General features: G+C 48.3%; 1 protein-coding gene across 3 annotated transcripts in view; it reads left to right on the plus strand.

The window, feature by feature from the left end:
- SNX27 (sorting nexin 27) overlaps positions 1-23,154 on the plus strand; it is a 47,358-nt gene that overhangs the window by 22,062 nt on the left and 2,142 nt on the right. For 2 of the 3 annotated variants that reach the window (XM_044991268.1, XM_044991269.1), the window contains exons 2-12: positions 400-631; positions 6,585-6,777; positions 7,775-7,839; positions 9,575-9,679; positions 10,937-11,015; positions 13,387-13,550; positions 14,324-14,413; positions 17,963-18,112; positions 18,558-18,686; positions 19,037-19,096; positions 21,077-21,139. In XM_044991268.1, the coding sequence (XP_044847203.1) occupies positions 400-631; positions 6,585-6,777; positions 7,775-7,839; positions 9,575-9,679; positions 10,937-11,015; positions 13,387-13,550; positions 14,324-14,413; positions 17,963-18,112; positions 18,558-18,686; positions 19,037-19,096; positions 21,077-21,139 (1,330 nt within the window). The remainder of the gene's footprint in view (positions 1-399; positions 632-6,584; positions 6,778-7,774; positions 7,840-9,574; positions 9,680-10,936; positions 11,016-13,386; positions 13,551-14,323; positions 14,414-17,962; positions 18,113-18,557; positions 18,687-19,036; positions 19,097-21,076; positions 21,140-23,154) is intronic. The other variant, XM_044991270.1, reaches the window with a different exon arrangement.

The raw sequence follows: 23,154 nt of genomic DNA on the forward strand, positions 1-23,154 counted from the left end.
CAGTTCTCTTGGATTGGCATATACCACAGGTAGTGTTTGGCTTCCCAGCACTGCAAATGAAGTGTTAAATTGCAAATCCTATTTCCGCTGCCATAAAACTGAAATCAGTTCCATTCATCAAGAGGGTTCTTGACCCCTCCCCCCCCCGTTTTATTTATTTTATTTTTTGCAAAACCTAAATAGACATTGGCTCAAATTCACGACTGGTGGAAGTCACTGAAGGGACATTGGATGTCAAACTGCATGATATTAGGCAGCTTCAGCTAATAGTGTTGTAAAGGGAGTAAATAAGAAGCGCTACGTTGTTTTCACACTTTTTTGGGCTGATCCTGGCTCGGTTCTGAGACTCCTTAGGCACATCTGCATTGTTTATGACCTGATTGTGTTTTCCCTTCCCAGGAATGGCGTGAATGTAGAAGGGGCAACGCACAAGCAGGTGGTGGACCTGATTCGAGCAGGAGAGAAGGAGTTAATACTGACAGTGTTATCCGTTCCGCCCCATGAGGCTGATAACCTCGACCCCAGCGACGACTCTTTGGGGCAGTCGTTCTATGACTACACCGAAAAGCAGGCTGTGCCCATCTCCATCCCCACATACAAACACGTGGAGCAGAACGGCGAGAAGTTTGTGGTTAGTATTGGCTCGCGCATGCCTTGTGGAGTCCAGAATTGGGTTGTTTTCCTGCTGATCAGGTCCTAAGCTGTCAGAGTTTTCTGAGAGGCCTGGTTTTTAATCTGATCCCTGGATTCTGGTTGTCAGACCCTCTCCCTCAACCCCAAAGAGGCTGTAATACTGACCATATCTTGGAACTCCAGATCCTATTATTTCCTTTAATTTTAGTGCATGTAAAGGGCGTAACAATGCCATGTATGAAGGCCTCTGATTCATAGAGCAGCAGTAGTGCAAGCTTTCCTCTCTGCCTGGGTCCCTCCCAGCCTCCCAAAATCATCATAACAGAGGAACCTCCTCGAGGGCTGAGATGACCTTGGCCTCCATGGTTCATTCAGTCCCTTGGCTTCTTTGCGGCGTCTGCCAGCAAGGAAGCCAGTTAGTGCCTGTTATGATGGTGGTTTTTTGATGCCAACACGTTCCTGTTGGAATACTTACTCTTTTTCTGAACTGGGTTATCTGTCAGTTTTCAGCCAGTTCATACAAGTGGGGTAGCTCTGAGCAGTGGGTCCCAGAGAGTGACCTTGACAAATGGCCTTTGGTTGACACTTTCTATTCAGTACCATCAGTTAGCTCATATATGCTTCTATATCCTGTTTTATATTAAGTGCCTAGAATACCTGTGATAGATACCTAAGGAGTATGATCCATTGAAGAAAAACTCTTCTCTCATGCTTGTGTCCCTGCAGCTTCCCACACAGCAGAATGAAATTGGAATGATTGATTGTGTTGGTTTCACTCTGCTGCCTTTCCTGAGAATGTGCTGTGTGTATGAGTGATCCTTCACTAATCTTCAGGGAAGTGGCCAAAGATTTCACATACAGGTGTTACGATGGCCTGATTTTCACAGTTGCTGAGCATCTGCCACTCCCACTTAATTCAGTGGGAGCTGTTTGCTTGTTCAGCACTCCTGATAAGCAGGCTAAGTGTGTAACCTCTGTGCTATAACAAACGATAAGAGTGTGTGTGTGTGTGTGTATTTCTTTCCCTTTCTGTTCTCATTAGTTAAGGATCAGCTGTAGAAAGTACCAGCTTCCTCCCAGGTGGAAGACGCTGCCCGACTGCCTTCACTGTGGGAGCTGGTGCTCATTCTTTCAAATAACATGGTCTGTCTTGAAACTGCTGCCTAAGCGGATGCATCCTTTGAGGCTTGCTATTGACTCTGGCTTATCATGGATGCCTGGCTGCAGCTTGGAATGGAATGCACTAGCTATTTTGCATGTTTCCAATCTGGTTCCCTTCTCCCAGAGATGTAGAGAGGGGAAAACCTAATTGGAGTTGTGGATGATTAAAGCACTTCCCCTCCATTGTTAAGTTTTGAAAGAAAATCTAATTACTGCAGATCACAGAATAAACTTTTATTTTTCTCTTGGTGGCAGTTAAAGTTTACTTACTGATTATTGTTCTTGGTTTGAATCAATTGGGAAAAATCTGTTAGTCACGTTTCTGCCCAAAGACTGGTGCTGGCTGTTGCTGGCAGCTAGGCTGCATGTATTTCCATCTAGCTTGTGTTGCTGGCATTTGCTGTGCTTCGAACTGAGAACACACCACTGACTCCGAAAGGAGATTTGAGGCTTATTTGCAACAAATCCACAGAGCAGCAAGAGCTTCGGGAGGGGTGGAGTTGGTTAAAGATTGCTTGTACTCAGAACAGTGACGGTATAAAAATGGCACCATCTTACTAGACTCAGCTCCTTGTGTGTCTGAGTCATGTCTATAGATGTGACTAACACACATTTTCACTCCTGTTTTAGCACTTCTGAGCCCATCGAGCTTTGCCAGTGCACATCTGTCCTCATCCGCAGCATCTTCTGCTGTTCCCCCTCTGGGGCCCATGCATCTTTGCCAATGCACCTCAATCCTTGCCTCAGCACCCCTGCAATTCTAGTAACACACCCAGCAGCTTTGCTGGTTCACCCCTAACTGTCACCTCAATCTTGCTCTGCGGCACCCCTGGTTTTGCAGTTCTGGGATCCCTACAAGCTCTGCTGATGGATTTCAATCCTAGTCCTCAGTCCCACCTGCCATTCCAATCCCAGGCTGCTTTCGAGTACTCTTCCAATTGCTCCCGAATTGTGTGAGTGACTCTGATGCTTTCATGATGTGAGATCAAACTTGTTCTCACTTTTGAGCCACCCTGTCAGATCACGCGTGAGAGCTTGGACACACTGCGTTGCAGTAGTAATTTTACCATGAGCAAATGGACACGTGAATGTTCCTGGGCACTGCTCCTGTAGTGTTCACCTGGGGCATGGCTGAGAGGGCTCCAACCTGCCAGAATTAAGTGAGGCATCTATTACAAGTGGAATAATGGTTGGGAAGCATCACAGAGAGAGAAATCTAAAACTGTTCACTGGATTAGGGCAAACTTACACTGAGAATCTCATTTGAATGGCTCACAGGTCCCAAAGTGGAATTTTGGGCATGTTCCAGGGATATTAATTGGCCAGGCCTCATCTAGGCCATTTTACTTGGCTCCTTTGGTTGTTATATGTTCCCTGAATGCCTCTGTAGTATACCTGTTGAGCTGTGTCCTGTAGTCCATCCGTTGGGGCCAGAGCCCTCCAGCACCATTAGCCTTAGTGGTGATTTGTGTAGCTAAACGGTGCTTTGATAACATATCTGTTAGGTTTGAACCACGAGAAAAATCAGCAAAGAATCTTAAAGCAAAAAAGACAAAATTCCATCCGGCCTTTGGTTTTCCATAAGTGACTGTCAGAGACAGAAGCCAGCCACAAGTGTGGTATTCTTCCCCTCTCAAATAGGCACTTATTGTCAAGAGGACAGTTACTGGTCACCAGCTCCTGGGAGTGGCCCATAGATCAGCGTCAAAGTGAAAATTCTCCCAGCATTGGTTCCCAGGACTTAAACACTCAGACATCCAGGGTCCTTTAAAAGCTGGTTATAATAGTACATTGCCTGGGGTGGGGGAGAAATGGTGTAAAAACTGCCTTGGCCAATTCACTGCCCAGACTGGTTTTCTTTCTCCGTTTTGCCTCTTATCACCTTAGCCAGAACCTTCCCTTCACCTCCTAGTGGCTAGAGAGCTGCTGTTTCAATCACACAGAACTGGATATACAGTTGCCGAGGGTCTTGAGATGAGATGTCAGGGTTAGATGAGGTACTGCTTTTTGGGTGGGGTGGAGAGGCATGCAAGGCAATCGTGCACTGGTGAAGGAATTTTTAAAGTGAACTCAGCTGGGTTTTGAATTACTCTGCCCAGACTGAAAGCTTGACTGAACCAGAGCAGTCCCCGCTGTGTGCATTGCAGTTACAGTTTGGCGTGTAAGGAGCTGACAAATGACAAATTGGTTCCCGGTTTGCTACTTTTTCCCTTACAGCATAGAAAATGGAGGCATTTTCCCATGGAGAACATGACAGAGTGTTACTGTTCCAGGAACCCGGCAGACGCACAGAAGCGTGTATGTTTTTGGGGAGGCAAGGACTAGAACTTGGTTCATCACCAAGAAGCAGAATCTAGTGTGAGGCTTGTAACCTAGGACATGTACCGTGTGCGTTTAAACGGAGCAGATTTGATCCTCATGGAAACAAAGGATTCAGGGCAGTGGCCAGACATAGTGCGAACAGGGAGTGTGGAAGTTTCCCATATCACAGTTCTATCCTGTAGCACCCCGTGTTGTTCCAGTTCTGGGCTCCGCACCCATGCCAGGCAGATGGCTAAGTTCAGTACCCAGTTATAGGACAAGAGGGAAAGGGTGATAGAAACACGAGTCTTAGTCTAAAGAGAAGAAATCTTGCAAGGAAGCTGCAGCAGCTGTATCTGTGCTGCAGGAAGCCTGCAATGTGGCTGGAATGAAATGCAAACTTAAAATGACTAGACAAATGCAATGTATGTTCTCAGCTGGACAGAGGTCAGCTAATATTGGCCTCGCCTCCTTGTTTCTTCCCTCCTCTGGGGTGCTCCAGCATCACGTCATGAATATATGCTTTTGAGCAACGCAAGAGTTGTGCTTTGAAAAAATCTTTTTTTTTTTTTGGAAGGTCACAGGTCAGCTATTCCTATGGCTAATGCTGAAAACAAATTGATTCAGCTTCCGAGACCACGCCCTGTACAGATCTTGGAAGCGAAGTGGGACTCAGAATTCTTTGATTTTCCAAGAGCTGTGGAAGGTTCTCTCTTGTGCCTTTTGAAATACTCTACTTCTCTGACCTGCCAGGGCTTTCAGTGTTGCAAATGCAAAGGGGAGTTGATGTATGACTTTGGCAAGATGGTTGCTGTGGTGCAAATTTATCTTGCACCCACAAAAGGGTGTAAGCGTGTTTATATCTCTACCACATTCCTTTCCTCCTGTGAAGCTGATTAAGGCAAGTGTCCCATCGGTTGGTGCCTCTTTATCATTGTGGGCATATTAGCAATGCCAAGACAGCTGCAAAATTGATAAGAACCTGGTGTGTGGCTTCAGTTCTTTATGCCAGGGGCTCTCAACCTTTGAGGCCCCCCGCGTACCCCCCCCCGGCTATAAAAAGTCGACTGCCCACCTTTGCCACAACAACTGTTTTTCTGCATATAAAAGCCAGGGCCAGTGTTAGGGGATAGGAAGCAGGGCAGTTGCCTGGGGCCCCTTGCCACAGGGATCCCCGCAAAACTAAGTTGCACAGGCTTCGGCTTCAGCCCCACGGGGCAGGGCTCAGGGCCCTGGGCCCCAGCAAGACTAACACTGGCTCTGCTTGGCGGCCCCCCTGAAACCTGCTCGCGGCCCCGCAGCGGGGCCTGGACTTTATGCTGTCTGGGTGGTAACGCTGATTCTGAATCCCTCGCTTATGTCTGGACCCCTTAACAGTATTCTTTGTAAAGACCTTGCCACATGCAGTGTGTAGGACTAATTGACCTTAAAGTTGGAGGCTGGCTGAATGGTGAAGGCATGATCTGTAGATGTGTTAGATCTTTGAAAGGTGCCCCGATGTGTTGGCTAAACCCCCCTTCACTCTAGATCGTTTTCTTTTCCTTTCTGATGTCAAATTCCCATCAGGGTACAGAGGCCAAATCCCATTTCCTGAATGACCTTGGGATGAAATCAGAGCTGTGTGCGCAGCACAGAAGCTAGTTGGATGACGAGGTGTTTCCAAAAGATTTGAACCCCTCTCCCCTGCCCCATTGTCTCTTGCCCAGTTGGGAGTGCCTGACAGCAGCAAGGGGCTCTATTCAGTCATGGAGTCTAAGCCTGATCCTTGATCAGAGGCTGTCTTTGGGCTCTGGAGGAATGGCTGTGTTTTAAGTAAGGCCTTGTATATTCTAAACCTAAACATTGCAGCAAAGGCCCTGGATTTCTGTGGCCTTCTGATGCTGAATTCTGCAGCAGACTGGAAATTCTGTGTGTGTGTGTGTGTGTGTGTGTGTGTGTACACATACGCATGGGGTGTGTGTGTGGAGTTATTAGCTATGGAAACAATTGATCTAATTAGTGCAGTATTTCTTGTTTGATCAGTTCGTGATACCTTCAAATTTTCTTCATTGTAGAAGTTGTCAGGGTGGAAGCTGGACACTGGCATCTGGGTAGTGCACAGTTGGGGCATTTGGAAAGAGGGTTAGAGTGCAGTTTTTTGTAGGTGAAAGGCAGCTTGAACTCCTTTTTCTTATGCCAGCTGTTTCACTGCCCCCACACCAGTCTATTGCTGTGTCAAATAGTGATGCCTGGAATCGTTAGTTGGTGTGTTTCTCCGACCAAATGATCAGCTGTGACATGAATGATTTAAATTGATAGCAATTTTCTAATCTACCATTAAGCTTCGAAGTCAACACCCCATTGAGATGACTGAGGCAGTTCACAACTCTCAGCTAATTTCAGGCTGTCTGCAGACTCAGGAAGGCAGCAGTGCATCTGTTTACATTTGGGAAGCTTTTTATTGCACTAGACAACTTTCCTGTCCTTCTCTTCCCTCTGCATCCTGCTAGGTTTACAATGTTTACATGGCAGGGAGGCAGCTGTGTTCGAAGCGGTACAGGGAGTTTGCCATCCTCCACCAGAACCTGAAGCGGGAGTTTGCCAATTTCACCTTTCCACGCTTGCCGGGGAAATGGCCTTTCTCTTTATCGGAGCAGCAGTTGGATGGCAGGCGCCGAGGGCTCGAGGAGTATCTAGAGAAAGGTAAAGGACCAGCTGAGCCAGAAGCACCAGCCCAGTGCTACATTGAAGCTGTCAGCTTCCAAGCCAGTGAAAGGGCTTACGGAGATGGCGGTAAACCATCAAGGGAAAGAGGCTCATTTAAAACCAGGCTCGATTTTTCCAAGGGAAACACTGCAAGAAAAACCAAACTTCACTTGCCATAGTGACGTGTGTGTTATTGACTTACTGAGCACTTCCAACAACAAAACAGTGTTAGTTTGTAATGCATGGGGGGCCGTTATTTACAGGGTTGCATGGTTTTTCTTAGGGAATCCCAGCCAGACTGCCGTAACTTGGCCTTGCCACTGCTGTATGTTTTAAAGGGTGGTATGCGTCTCTGTTTAAGCTTTTGTGGCTTAGAGCCTGGAATCTATAGCTTCAGTTGCTTATGCTGTCTGGGTAGCAACGCTGCATCCAAATCCCCTCCTTGATCTGTGGACCTTGGAAGTGTTCTTAGTAAGAGACCATGCCCCCCACGTGTCAATCAAGGCATTGTAAATGGGGATCAGAAAGGAGTTTCCACCCCATGGTATAGCCCTGTACTTGGCTTGCCTTGAAACAGTAGGGATTGGCTATTGCTGGGTGAGATGGACCGTGTGTGCCCGTGCAAGTGCTTGGGCCAGGTGCCAGTTTCCCAGCCTGAGGATTCTCTGCATAGAATGGGTACAGCATGGGTATTAGCACAGTAAGCTTCTCCCACACATTGCTCATATATCTCAGCCCTGCCTTCCATGGCCCATTGAGTCCACAGCCTCCCTGTTAAGTCTTTCAAGAAAGGAATAAATCAGTCTCTGTTAGCGTTGTGGACCCTGTCCTCAGTGGCTTAGGTACCACTTCATTTCACACAGGCCACCTACCAGTGACTGACAGTTATCTTCCCTTCCCCCAGCCTCTGTTCAAACCAGCCCCCTGGGACGGAAGGCTCTTGTGCCCACTTCCAGGTGTGATCCACTAACGCAGCATTCTCTTTGTCCGGCAGTATGTTCCATACGAGTCATTGGGGAGAGCGACATCATGCAGGAGTTCTTATCGGAATCGGACGAGGTAAGTGGGCATGCTAGAGACTCCGCCGGAGTGCCAATCCGATGCTCTGTGTTCTCTTTCATAACTGTTACCTTCAGACTGTTGATTGTAACAAACTAAACCCCTAGGTAAAGTATGGCCAAAGAGAGCAGGTCAGGTAGTTGCTTAGCTGTCCGTTGTTGCCCAGTTACACGCAGAAAATCATGGCAAAAAAGTAGTAGCCTGATGTATCCGTAACCCCAGAAAGCTGCGTGGTTGGCCACTAGGTACCATCGTAATGGGGGCAAAAGACTTGTCAGAGGTTGCCATGTGCCTCCGTTATATCCGTCTGCTATTGATACAGCTATTCCAGGGGATTGCTGCAGTGAAGAACAGCTCTGATGCTATTCTTGTCAGTTCCTGGAGTTCAGATTTCTACAAACAAGCAACCAAACTCTCTCAATAGGGGGCCCTTGCCTTTCGTACCATGTCCCCTTGGCCGGCCCAATATAAGATCCATTGATTGGGTTTGTTGCTGGCTGCTTGTGTTAATGTTGCATCTTGCAGCACTGCTGGCTTCTGCGTAGCCTCTGGTAGCTTGAGTAGCTTTGCATTTGCATGTTACTCATATTTTATGCTGCAGCCTTTGGAAGCCAAGGCAATAGATGTTATAAACATTAATATTTTATCTCGGAATAATTTAGTTATGATTGCAAAGCAGGAATTGTGAGTTATTTTCCCACTAGCTGTTGCTTTTTCCCCCCCAAACTTCTTCTGGTATGTAGAGCTGCTGTATCCAAGAGTGTCTCTTCCTTCATTGGCAAACTTAGAATGCACTGATTCAAGCAAGTGGAAAATCCTATCCAATCGTGACCTGAAATGGTTCATTCAAGTTCCTGTCTTGTGACGCTGCTGGATTCACCTCTTCCTTTTTTTTCAAAAGTTGCCTTTGTTGCAATCAGAAATCAGTTTCTGAGGCTTGAAGATTCATTCTGAAGTGCGGTTATATTCTGAAAAGTGACTATGTAAAAATGACCTCTTCCTGTTTAGCAAATCTGTATTTATCTATAGTGACGCTGGACAGCTTTGACTCCAGTGAATGGGAGCTGGAGTGTGTTCTGGCTCATGCAGCCTCAACCAGAATGATTAACCAAGTTCTGTTTGTAGGACCAAATTTTCTTGGTCCGTTACATCTATGAACACAGGCCAGAATTTGTTTACAGAACCCTTAGAGAGGGATGATGACGATCCCATGGTTAGAGCACTGGGCTGGGGTTTAAGAGACCCTGGTTCAATTCCCTGCTCCACAACAGACTTCCTGTGTAAGATCTTGGGCAAATCACTTAATGTCTCGGTGCCTCAGTTTCCCTCTATAAGGGAGATAATAGTCCTGCCCTGCCTCACACGGATGTTGTGAGGATAACACATTACTGTTTGTGCAGGGCTCGGATACTATCATAATGGGGGTCAGATAAACTAGATACCGATAGCGACGGGTGAACCAGAAAGAGCCTGTTTTAATTCTCAGATCCCAGCGTGAGTTTGCAGGGCTGGCCGTTAGAAAAATAAATCTTCTTGTAAACGTAGCCAACTTAATTTGTGCATATGTGCCATGCCACTTCTGGATCATTTCTCTGGAGTAAAATAACTCCTCTTTAGGACTGTTGTATCTCCTGCAGTACCTAGATTACTAATCTAGTGATTCCTGGCTGGATGCTCTGTGGAATGATGGGAAGAAAGGACTCTGATGGATTACGTGTTCTTTTCTCTTTTCCAGAATTACAATGGTGTGTCAGATGTGGAATTAAGAGTAGCACTACCGGACACAACAACAGTGACAGTCAGGGTCAAAAAGAACAGCACTACAGACCAGGTGTATCAGGTAAGGTGCATATTTGCGTGAAACTTTCTAATGATCTGAAATAGATTAATGTGGCTCAAACTTGAAGCAAGACCCTGCATGCACAGAGAGACCTTTCCCTTTGCTGTTCTCCGTGGTGGGTGGGTTCCAGTGGAACTATTCCTGCAATAACACAACGGGGGGGAGAGTGCTGGAGAAATCCAACCTTGCATCTTGGTGAAACGGTGTTTCCTTTGGCAGTTTCTCCTGCAAGGGCAGAGTCGTCGCTCTGTTAATTTTCACTGATAATATCTTAAAAGCTGCAGCAGGATTTCTCTAATCACTAGACAAATTCTATCTTGTGGCTGCAGAGTTGGCTGTCGGCAGGCAGTGAGAGCTTGCAAACCCAACGTATGAGGCTTGTGCAGCTGTCTAGTAGGGCAGTGACTTGAGTCTTAATAGGAGCAGTCTGTGTTGGGGAAATCGTGAGCCTGGAGTTAGTATTTAGCTACCTTGTATAGTTGGACTACTAGGTTTAAGGCCTGACCCCGGGGAGGTCCTGACCCCTCAACTCCCTTCGAAGTCACTGCAACATCCCACGCCATAGCGATCTTAACTCGTCTACTGCTTCGTGAGTATGCCTAGAGTGTGGTGCTGCCGCCAAGGGAGCCATTTAAAGTAGGTTAACAAAATGCAGCCGGTACTGCTGTAACTGAGGATGGTAGCTCAGAGAGAAACCTGAACAAATTAAAGTGTTGCTATAAGTAACAGAGCCAAAGGACAGGCATGCCAGCAAAATCTCATGGGTTCTAGATTTATGCAGTGAAAAACTGTGCTTGTCTAATCTGACTCTGTGTATATTAATGCATTTAGGACACAGTCTATTGAATTGCATGCTTGTATCGAGGTCCTACTTAAGCATGGCTCTGTTATCAGCATGCAGGACTGAAGTATTGCTGGAAAAACTCCTAGGGGAACGGGGGGAGGGCGTCTGTGCCTGGTGTACTAGGAACTGAAACTTGAGGCACCAGAAGAAAAGATGACCTAATTGTCAGCTGTGGCAGTGCTTGAAATCTGGAGCAGTTTACAGAAGGAAAGAGCAAGAGACTCTGAGCCCTAGTTAAATAAAATGTGTGACTGAACAGGAATAGTGTTAAAGCTTTCCTTGGTGACTAATACCCGGGATCGGTGACTTGTAAATAACATGTGTGAAGCTAGGCCGGCCCTGTCCCCGAAGAAGTCGGAAGAGTGCTGAGCACAATTTTGCTGACACAATTTTTCCTTTCGGTTGCACTTTAGGCTGTGGCTGCAAAAGTAGGAATGGACAGCACTACAGCAAACTACTTTGCCTTGTTTGAAGTGATCAATCACTCCTTTGGTAAGTCTCGTAATGCTCCCAACCCAACCACGCAAAAGTTCTGCAGCAGCAGAGCCTGCTGGCGTTCTCGTTTTGCTCCTATCTGCTTTCAAAATCCAGAGCCCCCAGGGGAAATCTGCCAGGCCTTGGAGACTCTGGTAATGAGGAGCCCTCGAAGTTTGATGGTTTTTGCTTCTGCTAATGCTTGACTTTCCCTTTTTTAAACAGTTCAAGGAGACTAAAACTGTGAGAAACGAAAACATTGTTTTAGTTTTAAGGATTCCAGTTTGCTTAAGATGCTCTTTATAGTGCCTGGGAGGATGAAGTGCAGAGAACTCTGCTGGCATTTGAGCCTCGGTTGTGGGAGTCTCTGGGGGTTTAGATGATGACACCTCCCTGCCTGCTAGAGATAAGTAAAGCATACTGATTCGAAAAAAAACACAGACAAAAATCAGCAGCAGCAGCAGCGCTTCTGTTTTTCACCCAGTTTCAAACTGGATTTGCTGAAGCAAAAGAAAGTCCAGTAACTTAAATGTGACTGTATTAGATTGTATGTGCTAGGCTTTGAGCCAAGGGGTCCTGATTCCTAGCCCTGTTCCCACAATCTGTACGTTAACGGCTTTCTTCCATGGCTGAAGGCGTGCCTTGTGCTACGTTGCTAATTGTGAAATATAGGCCGAGATAGTACAAACTGTTCCCGCTGGTTTTTGCTTTGGAAGACACGTCTGGCTTGGATTGCAGAGGCATTTTTAGATTTTTAAAGAAAGCACTTCTAAAATATCTCTGACACAGCAGACTAGATTGGCATGCAGATCTTGATCCTGGATCATCAAAGTGTAGTGGTTCATCCCTGTCTCCTGTGAAGCAGCCTCAATCACAAAATTACCACTGGATGCCACCGAGTTGACAGTTGCTTTATCAGAGATGCCTGGCGCTGAGATGACAGGGCAGGATCCCAGGGCATTGGCAGATCTGTGTCTGGGGAGCCCGGGACTGGAATGGAAGAGCATGCTGCAGGACAGGATTGAAATGTATTGGCAGAGCTGTGTAGGGAACCCACATAGGAATGTCAGTCGTTGTCAGGCATGTCAGAATTGGGGTGTATTGGCGGAGCTTCACACAGGAAGTTTTCACACTGCGTGATTCCAAACAGTGCTATATAAGAGCTGGGTATTAATAATAGTTATTCCTTATTTTTACGAGTGCCCTGCTTCTCAAACGATTGACAAGTATATGCTCTAGTTAACCTTGGTGGCGGGTGTGTTGGTAAAACTCATTCTGAATATTCACACTTCTGTATATACTGTACACGCTCCTTTTAGTTTCCCTGCAAACAACTGAGCTCCATCTGTGACAGTGCAAGGACAGTGGTCCTACCTGAACGTGGGGCTGAAAAGTCACGCAGGTGGGTCATGCTGGCTCACGCAGTGTTTTGCTCCCTCGTTTAGCAAAGTGTTTTTTCAATACAGTAAACTCACAACAAAGTCACGCTGCCTATGGTACCAACCATCCCGAGCAGATACCGAATAGCCTGAAGGCAGCTCCTTCATCACTGACCGCTGTCCGAGTCTTTGTTCTGGTTCTGATGGCAGACTGCCCAGATAGCGTGTGAGATCCTTCTGTCGCTTGGGAGAATCTTAAAGCAGCTTCAGTGTGTGTGAGAAAATGTATTGTACTGTTCTGAAGCGCCCGACAATGGATCATAAGAATCGTAGCCCCGCTAGGTTCCATGTTATCCACTCCCGTAGGCCAAAGCAAGACTCTTCCCTGCATTGTTTTCTCCGGTGGCTTGAATGCCCCAGTGCCCAGGCTAGAGACCCAAAATCTAAGACTTGTGCAGGATACATCCCTGTACTCGTCACAAAGAGTGAAAAGAAACTGTGACGGTCTGACAAATATGGTCTGTCTTGGCCAAGCGTGGCTGCTTTCAGCTGAAGTTCTGCGTTACGCAGCTGCTTTCCACACAGGCTTGAGGTACAGCCCCTGGGGAGCAGCATTCCCTAGACAGCAGGTCAAGTGAGTGGATTCTGGTTTCATACAAATTCCTGATGGCTGAGGTGCCTGTGTGTTGAGCCTGTAAATAACTAGCCTCGTAAAGCTCCGCCATTGTGAAGGCAAAATTCAGATGGGGCAAGGATCTTGGAAAAAGCAGAGCTGGGGTCTTGATCCCATCTGCTCCATGGGGACCAGCTCACTCACTTGGCTTTGCATTGTGTTAGCTGAGGCAGTGTGACTTCCCTGGTGTACAGTTATTCATTTGTGTTGCGGTAGCGCCTAGGAGCTCCAGTCATAGGCCAGCAACCCATCGTGCTAGGTGCTGTACAGGTACAGATCAAAAGGATGGTTCTTCCTCCCCAAAGAGCTCATCCTACTCTTCCCGTGGGTCTTGCAGTGCGTAAACTGGCGCCCAATGAATTCCCACACAAGCTCTACGTACAGAACTACACGTCGGCGGTGCCGGGGACTTGTCTGACTATCAGGAAATGGCTCTTCACTACAGAAGAGGAAGCCCTCCTGAATGACAATGACCTTGCGGTTACCTACTTCTTCCACCAGGTGGGTGCATGTGAATTCCTTGCCTCGGAATGCTGAACTAACTTAATCACAAGCCATTTACAGCAGCTCCCGCTCGTGTTGCTGTAGCTAGTCTGAATGCCTCAGTGCCACGAAGAGTTTGGGTGGGGAAGGCCCCGTCCTATGTACATCCCTGTTGTGTAAGAAATGGAAATTGGTGGTTGAATGATTTGCCCACTGTCGCTCAATGACTTCGGGCAGGGTCAGAAACAGAATACAGGATCCTGCTGCTACTCATCACTGGCTCAGTCCCTCAAAGAGCAAACAGAAGAACTCAGGAGTCCAGACTCCCTGTCTCCTGCTCTAACCACTAAATATGCCAGGACTCCTGGGTTCTTGTCTGTGCTTTCACTGACCCGTTGTCTCTTTTGGTAAGTCACTTCACCTCTTTCCATTCATTTACTCCTCTGTAAAACCAAGTATCAGAGGGGTAGCCGTGTTAGTCTGGTTCTGTAGAAGCAGCAAAGAGTCCTTTGGGCCATATGTGACGTACTGGTGACTTGCATCTGAAGAAGTGGGTATTCACCCACGAAAGCTCATGCTGCAAAACGTCTGTTAGTCTATAAGGTGCCACAGGACTCTTTGCTGCTTCTGTAAAACCAGTACGTCACATACGGCCCAAAGGTGCTGTGCACTGAATTCATATTTGTAAAGCGCACAAAAATCCCGTAGACGTGCCAGGTGAAAGTACTGCATTTAATCGTCTGTTGAAGACTCACCTTTGCTCGGTTTCCTTTCCCCCTTTTTTCATGTAGGCTGTAGATGATGTGAAGAAAGGTTGCATCAAAGCTGAGGAAAAGTCCTACCAGTTACAGAAGCTGTCTGAGCAGAAAAAGATGGTCATGGTATGTTTGTTGTTCTCTCATTACTTGGAAATGGCTGTTTTCTCTGGCATTGGCCCTGGATTGTGCCTTTCCGGCCTGCAGTGAAGCTATAAAAGTGCCACTTTCCAAGAGAAGCTGTGTTTGGAAGAGCACTGTGGGTCTATTTTGACTTGCGTTGGTTGACTACACAGGGGAATGCCAGGTTGCTGTGCCAGTCCCTGCATGCAAGGTTATCACGGTGTGAACTGGCAGGAGACACTCCCAAAGCACTCAGTGAGTTAGTTTGTATGCAGCTAATGTCCATATGCCAGATCATGCATTGAGTTGAGTCAAACTCCCTTACGTGTGTGGTGTGTACCGCTGGGGCAGGACTCAATTCTTGTTTAAAAAACATTGAGCAGGTAAATCTACAGCACTTAAAGACTTTTTATAAATCACTCTGTTGGGGTCCTTGATGGTAGCTCTTCTGCCTGTTTAGTATCTGATGAGCAAAGGGCTGTTTCCATCCTGATCTGTTCTAAGAACAGGAATTGTCTGACCAGTAGTGCATCTCCTCCCGTATCCTCTCTCTCTGTGGCCAGTACCAGACGTTTCAGGGGAGGGTATGAAACCCATCGCCAAGCAGTCTGCATAGCCAGTGCTTGTGGCGCTAGTGTAACTTTATTTACACACCTCCGGCTTCTGCGTCTGTGCCAACACGGCTGCGCCTTGCACGTCACCACACCGTGAGCTGAGCTCCACTCCTAGCCTCCCTGTTGCTGCTGGGGCTGTCAGAGGCAGAAAACGTAGCTTTGAGGTCAGAAGAATCGTTGGGCTTGTACATGGAATAACTTACTGAGTTGCTCTGGGATCGCTGAGACTGAATAAACATGGGGCCTCCCACTGTCCTGTCTGACTCTGAGCTCCAGCCTGTCAGGTTTTATTTCCCTGACCACCTTTGGTGGATGCTCACAGCCCTGGCAGTGTTCCTGCCTGTAGATTGGGAGGTCGCTGGCGCCAGAAACCAGCAGTTTGAAATCCTCTCCCCAGTTAGCCTTTGCCAGCTCTTACTGTACCTCAGGCTCATGGGCGGTGGGTATAATAGGCCAGGGAGGCGTTGCCTCCCCTGACGCTGCTGCAGCTGCCGAACCTCCAGTTGCAAGGTTTGGTGGTGAAGTTTTTGCTTTATGCCCCATGCAGGTTCTGGGGCACCTGAAGAGGCACATACCTCCTCCTCAGCTGCCCCGGAACCTGCATGGAGCATATCAAAAGCATCTTCTACAGATGATGGGTGGGTTGGGTCCGAGCAGGGGGAGGCTCAGCTTGGGGCTTCGGCCACCCCAGCTAGGGCTCCTACGCTCGGGGGGGCCCTTCCAGGCTATGGCTGGCCTGGGGCTCCTCCGGGCAGGTGGAGAGGGGAGGGGGAGCCTCAAGGCTTCAGCCAGCCCAGCAGGGGCTCCTCTGGGTGGGTGTGGGGGAGCGCTCTGGGCTGCGGCTGGCCTGGGGCTCCTCCAGGCGGTTGGAGGGGGATGGGGAGGCTCCTCTGGGCGGGGGCAAGGCACGGGGCTCCTGCGGCTGGGAGGGGGCAGGGGGTCTCGGGGCTCAGGCCGTGGGGAGGGCATGGGCGGAAGGGGCAGACTGGGGGCTAGCCTCCCCGGAGGGGGACTCCACCCGCCGCCCATGCTCGTACTAATGGGAGCCCTGTTGACCCTTTTTGATGGTAACAGCTGTCACAGATCAGTGCTGGAGGAGCTTGAAACGTCTCTCTGTGGAGCCTCCAGGTCACCTGAGAGGCTGTGGTGCCTTAAGCCAAGAGTTTCCTTCTTAATCACTCCCTAATCCGTGTATTTGCTTACCACAGTGAATACTAAACATCCCCCTCCCCCTGCCTGCTTCACCGCTGAGCTGGTGGGACACTCCAGTGAGCCCGGAGCCCCTTCATTCCTTTACGGGCTGGTTCATCACTGGCTTTTCAGCTACTGCAAACATCAGAAATAGGGTTAAAGGGCCAAGGTCAAGGTAGTATCATTGGAACTCTTCACCTGTGCCAATGACGGTTCCTGTTGCAGTAGAGTCTCCAGGTCCCAGTTGTGGTTGGAGCCTTGTGCAAGGAGCGGTTCAAACTCACTGGAAGACGTGGCTCCTGTCCCCAAAACCTTACGTAAAACACTTCCAATCATAAAGCTAGGGGGAGAAATTAAGGTTCATATTCGGAATACAAGACTCCTGGGTTCTTTTCCCAGCTTCGTCCCTGACTCCCTCTGTGCCCTTGGTGAAGTCACTTGAAACTTTGTTTTCGTTTTCCCCCATCTGTAAAATGGGGATGTGGCAACTTACACTATAACCTAGTCTACACTAGAAAAAGTGTGCTGGCATAGCTATACTGGCAGCCCCCCAGCGGATGCAGCTTACGCAGGTTTATATCAGTTTACTGAGACCAGTAAAAGCACTTCTCCCTCCTGCTATAGCTACATATACGCTAGGGCTTTGGCCAGGATAAAAAAAATAATTGCTCCTTTAACCAGTATTTTTATACTGCAAAAGTTTTAAGTGTAAAGCTGGCCTCAGTGAGGTGCTGTGTTTAGAAAGTGCTTTGAAGTTCAGAAGTACTATTTAACATGTAATTGATGCTCTGAAATCTAATTGATTACTGCTTGCATCTCACTGAGCTTTCAGTGAAATTCGCCAGGTCGGTTTCCCATTCTGTCTCTAGTCAGTTTCCCTTTCTGATTCTCCTGCCCTATCACAAGGCTGCTTTGTTTGGGCTCCCAGCACTGCAGGCGAATTATTACACTTTTTACAAAGCGTTCATTTAAATAAGAGAAGAAGTCCCGTGTCAATATTTCTCTACTAGTTTTTGTTAAAACCCTTTAACGCAAACCTTCGATGGTGAGCCTGAAACTACTCGACAGTGTCTTTATGTGACTTGAACCCATAACTAGGAGATTCAGCATTAGAGCTGAAAATCCAGGCGGATGCTCTGGCCTCAGTTCACCCTGTTGTAACTTTTCCCTTCCTCCCATTCTAGGCCCCAAGTCCCTGGTTTCTGTTTTGAGTTTGTTCCAGGCCTTCAGCAATACTTGCACACAGTATGTTGGTTCTAAGCTCTGTACGACTCTAGTCGTCCCTGACCGATGACAGAGTCAGGTAAAACTCAGCAAGGGATTTTGGGGAACATGACAGTGTAAGCAGCAATGAAGATGGTTTTAATGAGATCCACACTCAGGGTGAGCTCAGAGTGAGAGCTAGACCATTTGTGGCTATGTTTAAAAAAAAAAAAAAAAAAAAAAAATCCCAAGGATTTCCAGGACGTTCAGAGCCATGGTATCTAGTGATTCCAGCTGGGCCAGCTTTTTAGAAAGCATTTATGGAATTAGTCGGTGCTCGAGGCTGCAGGAATTCAGCCCACGCAAACCTCAGCCAAATTTCTGGCAGTGGACTGAATGTGGTGGTATCCATATGGTTAAGAGCAGGGATGTGTCTCCCAGCTGGGATTGCAGGAAGGGGCTGCTGGACACTGAGGGGATTGCAGAGGGTTGGGGTGAAGGGGGATTGTTGCTGCCAACACATCACTTTCTTGCTCTTCTCCAGTATTTAAACATGCTGCGGACATGTGAGGGTTACAATGAGATCATCTTCCCCCACTGCTCCTGCGACTCCCGGCGAAAGGGTCATGTGATCACAGCCATCAGCATCAAGCACTTTAAACTCCACGCCTGCACAGAGGAGGGTCAGCTAGAGGTAAAATGCTCAAGGGCATGGCAGGGCTTCCTGGGTCGGAGGAAGTTCAGCGTTGCTGCAGGAAGAGGCAGATTACTGGTTCCCCATTCCTGGGGTGCTGCAGCTGCCGGAAGAGTAAAGTTGAGAGCAGGAGGAGGTGGCCGTTAAACCGGTGGTAAATGCACTATTGTGTGATTACAGAGCCTGCTGCTATGGTGGATTCCCATAGCTAGCTCTGCAGCATTAGCAGAACCTCTCTGTATCCCCACTTCCCCTGCGCACCATTCAGCAGCATTCCTGGGACTCCCTTGTCTTCTCCGTCTCTTCCCCTGCGCTCTGCCCTGCCCCGGTTCAGATCTGCCCTGTAGCATTTCAGGCGCTAACTTGCCTCCTGATTTGGCCGTGGCCAAGACCCTCCCAACTGGAGTATGGCCCGCTCTGGACCCCGATCTCTTCTTCTGTTTAGAACCAGGTAATAGCATTTGAGTGGGACGAGATGCAGCGGTGGGACACAGACGAAGAGGGAATGGCATTCTGTTTTGAATACGCACGAGGAGAGAAGAAACCTCGATGGGTTAAAATCTTCACCCCATATGTAAGTGACCTTGTTAAACTGCAAATGCACTAAGGAGAGGGACTTGCCCAGTTTTTAGAAACTGGTGTAGAATTCTCTTTGCCCTGATCTCTTGGTGTGAAAGCAGATTTGACACTCAACTTTTCCTTGCGCTGCGTAACCAGACAGCCACTTGGAGGAGCCAGAGATACAGTAAGTTCTTGCTGGGTAGAGCTGGTACCTCTGCCTTCCCCTGCTGTGTACACAAGCTGAGTGTACAGCTTCTGACTCCCGCCCTGCGCTCTAATGGGAGGCTGTCATTTCGGAGCTGCGCAGCGCTATTGCTGCTGCGCTTTACGTCAACCTGAGAGAAGGCTGCTTTATCTTTGCAGTTCAACTACATGCACGAGTGCTTCGAGCGGGTGTTCTGTGAGCTCAAGTGGAGGAAGGAGGTAAGATCCTGAAACTGCACCGAAATTGCTTAATATGTTTTGTGAGTTGACAGTAACCCTTTCCTGGCAAGCTTTCATACTGGTTCGCAATATCCGCTTACTGCCCAAACCAGGAGAGGTGGGTTGTGTAGTGCGGAGGGCTGATAGTGGGGACTCCTGGGTTCTATTCCCAGCTCTGGGAGCAGGAACCTGGGAGTCACTCCTGGGTTTTATCTGCAGCTGTTGGATGGGAGTGTTGGCGAGTGACTAGAACAGGGAGTTGGGTGTCAGGACTCCGGGGGCCTGATGGTCTCATCCTTTGCGTAGCGTAACTCCTTTTGAAGAGGTGGTGCTGTGCGTGTTATGGCATGCGATAATCAAGCCCCCGCCTCTGCAAGTCATTGGCTGTGACACCTTGGGAGAGTCACTCCCTTGCCTGAGTCTCCTGATCTGTTAAAAGGAGAGAGCAAAGCCTCCCTCTCCCAGGAGGGTTATGAGGGCTGCTTAATTGTTCATCAAGTGCTTTGAGATCCTGCAGGAGGAAGCTCTGTAGAAGTGCAAAGTATCTTTTTTTAATTATGCCCAGATTCCCGGTCCCAACTGCCTGCTCAGAATCTGTCAGTCATGATGTCCTCTTGGTAAATTATTCAATTTTAGGTGTGACTCTGGCTGGTGCTGGGGCTTCTTTCCAAGCCAAGGAGACCTTAGCAAATAAGCCCACCCCACCTGTTGCTTGTTCACTTGTTAGTATTCATTGTTTTCTGCTTCTACTGCATGCACCTCTCCATCCTCTCCTGGTCCTTAGAGGAGATGTTTGGCCACCCCTCATCCACCTGCCAGAGTCTCCCTATCCCCATGTGGCTGCTGCCTGGCTCTGTGTCCCCATGGTACGGCTTCCTGCTACAGCTAACTGCAGTGTAGCAGAGAGATGGCAGAAGAAGGTAGCAGGCAACCTGCCCCCCCCGGGAGTTGGCTTAGAAGAGATGATGCAGAGTTATTCTGCTTAGGATGCTGAGGTCCGATACTATCAATGTGCTGGTCCATCATCACGTGTAGTGTCTTGAATCGCCACAAGGTGTCTGTTGGAAAACTTGTGCTGCTCTGTTGTCTCAGTGATTCAGTCATCCCAGTATATAAGCAACTGCGGGAGGCAGGATACTGCACTGAATGGGCCATTAGTCTGTTCTGTGCTTTTAAGTTCCTCTGCTCAACCCATTACCGCTGAGGATCAACTGTCACTTCTATCGTCTCTTGATCCTGAAGCAGGCAGCCTCCAGAAGTGACTAGCTTTGCTTATTAGAACACTGTTGGGTGCCATTTCTGAACACAAGCTGCCTGTAGCATCAGATGGGCCTGGAGCAGACATGTATTTCTGTGAGGACTGATGCGCTGATATTTGTGTGGGCTCCTGTATCCCAGAGATCTGAGGCTGGTATGTGAATATGCTCTGGCAGTCTGGATAGCTCTCATCTGTACATAACCATGCCGCTGCCATGTGCACTGCTGGATTTCCTAGGGGGCAGCATTCGCTACGGTGGCTGGCAGGTTTTTTGGCCTTTTATCACATGCAACAGCTGGGCACTATGGTTACGCAGCGAGGGGGAGAAGAGGCACTTTGGTCAGTGAATACAGACTTCTAGCTCCGTCCGTGTTCTTCAGGTTGGCACTGGGCCTCTCATGTTACTGTCCCCTGCTTGGGAGATATTGATCTGCTCCACGGGCTAAGGCCAAATGTTGGCATCTCTTTCCGCACTCATGTCAGAGCAGGGCTAAGCATGTGTCGTGAGCAGACGCCTGATCCTGGCTTAGTCCGTTCCTAACAGAAAGAATAGTAGACGGTTGAAATTCATTGCCTGGTACTCTGGGGTGCTTATTGGAGCCTCCAAAATTCCATCCTTAAATTCACCCTAAATACACCAGTGCCATAGAAATAGGTCTTTAGTCCCCCTCCCCCTCCATCAATTTTTATTTACATCCTTTATATTTTTTTTTCTCGTAAAGGTGGAGGAGGAAGCGACAGACAAGGATAACAAGAACTTCAGTAAAGACAATATGTGCAGCAAGGTAACTGGGGTGAAAGCAAAACAGCATCTGGGCTCTCTGAGCCAGTCTGATTGCTGTACTGCGGACCTGCTATTTACTTCCTGCGTCTCCATGCCAATCCCTGCTAGTGTAGAATAGCGTTCAGAATAGTGGCCGCTCGTCTTTTAAAGGAAACTTGCAAAGCAAAATATTTCCTGTGGCTGCATGCTGGGGAGAGACTGCCATGCCGCTTTAAGAAATGTTCTGTGTTTCCTTACATTGGAAATATTTAGTCCTGATGGGTCCTGGACACGGGCAATCTTTGGAGGACCTGGAATGGGACTTTACCTGTGAAGCTCTCTCCGCTCCCAGATGAGAGGGAAAGGGGGTCAGAAAGGAGCAGTAAAGGGAACACACTTTTTTTTTTTTTTTTTTACTTTTCAGTTTCTTTAAAGGACCAAAGACTAATCCCGGAAGCTGCATGCCAACTTTTCCCATGGTAGTGCTGGAGGGGCATCCTGGTACCACTTGATTGGCAGGTCCTGACCTCTCAACCTCTTGATTACTGAGATGGAAAATTGAATAGTAGGGAGGGAAACCATCTTGTGTAGCTGAATCTTTTAAGCAAAGCCACCCTGCTGTTGTCTGCTAAGCAGTTACACAAAGCATTTCTCACTGGTTCTACAGAGAGATTTAAATCTTTAGCTTCAAATTTTGCCCTCGGATGCACCCAGGAAGTTTCCATTGCCTGACTGGTGTTTTCTATCTGAAGCCTAATCTACGCTTAAAATGTAGGCTGGCGTAGCTGGGTCAGTTGTGGGGGTGAAAAGCCACCCCCCTGCGTGACATAGCTATGCTGACCAAACGCGCAGTGTAGACACAACTACACCAACGGAGAAGTGCTCCCGTCAACATGGCTAATGTCATTTGTGATCCTGTACCTTTGTCGGCATATGCTGTGTCTCTGCTAGGGGCTGTGCTGGTGTAGGCTCTGTAGGGTAGATGTAGTTTGAGGGTTTTATTCTGCTGCTCACATCCGAGGGTACGTGACCAACACTCCCCATGAGCCAAACCCAACACTCGTCCCGTTGTGTTGCGAGAGCCTAGGCCTTTGGTTTCCTGAGGGCCTCCCGTCCGTTTTCTGCTCCGCTTTAACCTCTGGCTGTGCTGCAGTCTCCAGCCTTTCAGCTGTGCCAAAGGCTCCTGCAGGGCAATCTTTGACTCCTCATCTCCCCGTTGCTGCCCTAAATGCACACGAGGATTCATTAGTCTGTGTTATAAAGGAGGGTGGATGAGTTGAGTCGAGGGCTCACCAGTGAGTTCCAGTTCCTATCTAGTTACATTGTGCTCCTCCCTCCAAGTTTGAGCCCAGCCATTTATACTGCTGAAGTAAAGGCCACTTGCAGTATCTCTGTACGCACTCGACTCTGTCCCTCCCCTCCAGCTGTGTTTGGCTGCAGTGTCTGGTTCTGCATAGGCCCGTGCTGTTGACTTGCATCTCTATGTGCCAGAAATCTTGTCAAGTGAAGTCTCTGCAGACTGCTGTGGCCTATTCCATATGCGCAGGGGTAGCGGGGACACAATGAGCAGCATGGAATTTCCGGAATCGATCTGTTGGCCTGTAAAAATTGTTTACAGTGTTTCTCTTTGCCTGCAGTGCCCCTTCTGGCTCTGGAGAACTCGGCTCTAGATAATTCCCCTTGCTGAGATTCCAGATGTTCTTGCATTTGTGTACGATGCCTTCCACTTAATGGCTCGTAGGTCCTAAACTAAGACACCAAGTCAATTGGCTAAGGCTATGGGGCTAAAAATAGCAGTGTAGACGTTCCAGCTCTGGCTTGAGCCTGGGATCTGAAACCTGGGGAGGGTCTCTGAGCCCGGGCTCCAGCCCCAGCATCTGTACTGCTATCTTTAGCTCCACAGCCCAAGCCCCGTGAGCCAGAGTCAACCGACCTGGGCTCTGAGATTCGGCACCAGGGTTTGTCTTTGCAGTGGAGACGTACCCTGAGTGTCGTGTGGTGTTGAGGCTGTTACGTGCCCCCTTGTGACGGTATGGA

This window comes from Mauremys mutica, chromosome 17 (genome assembly GCF_020497125.1).
Source record: "Mauremys mutica isolate MM-2020 ecotype Southern chromosome 17, ASM2049712v1, whole genome shotgun sequence".
Taxonomy (NCBI): Eukaryota; Metazoa; Chordata; order Testudines; family Geoemydidae; genus Mauremys; species Mauremys mutica.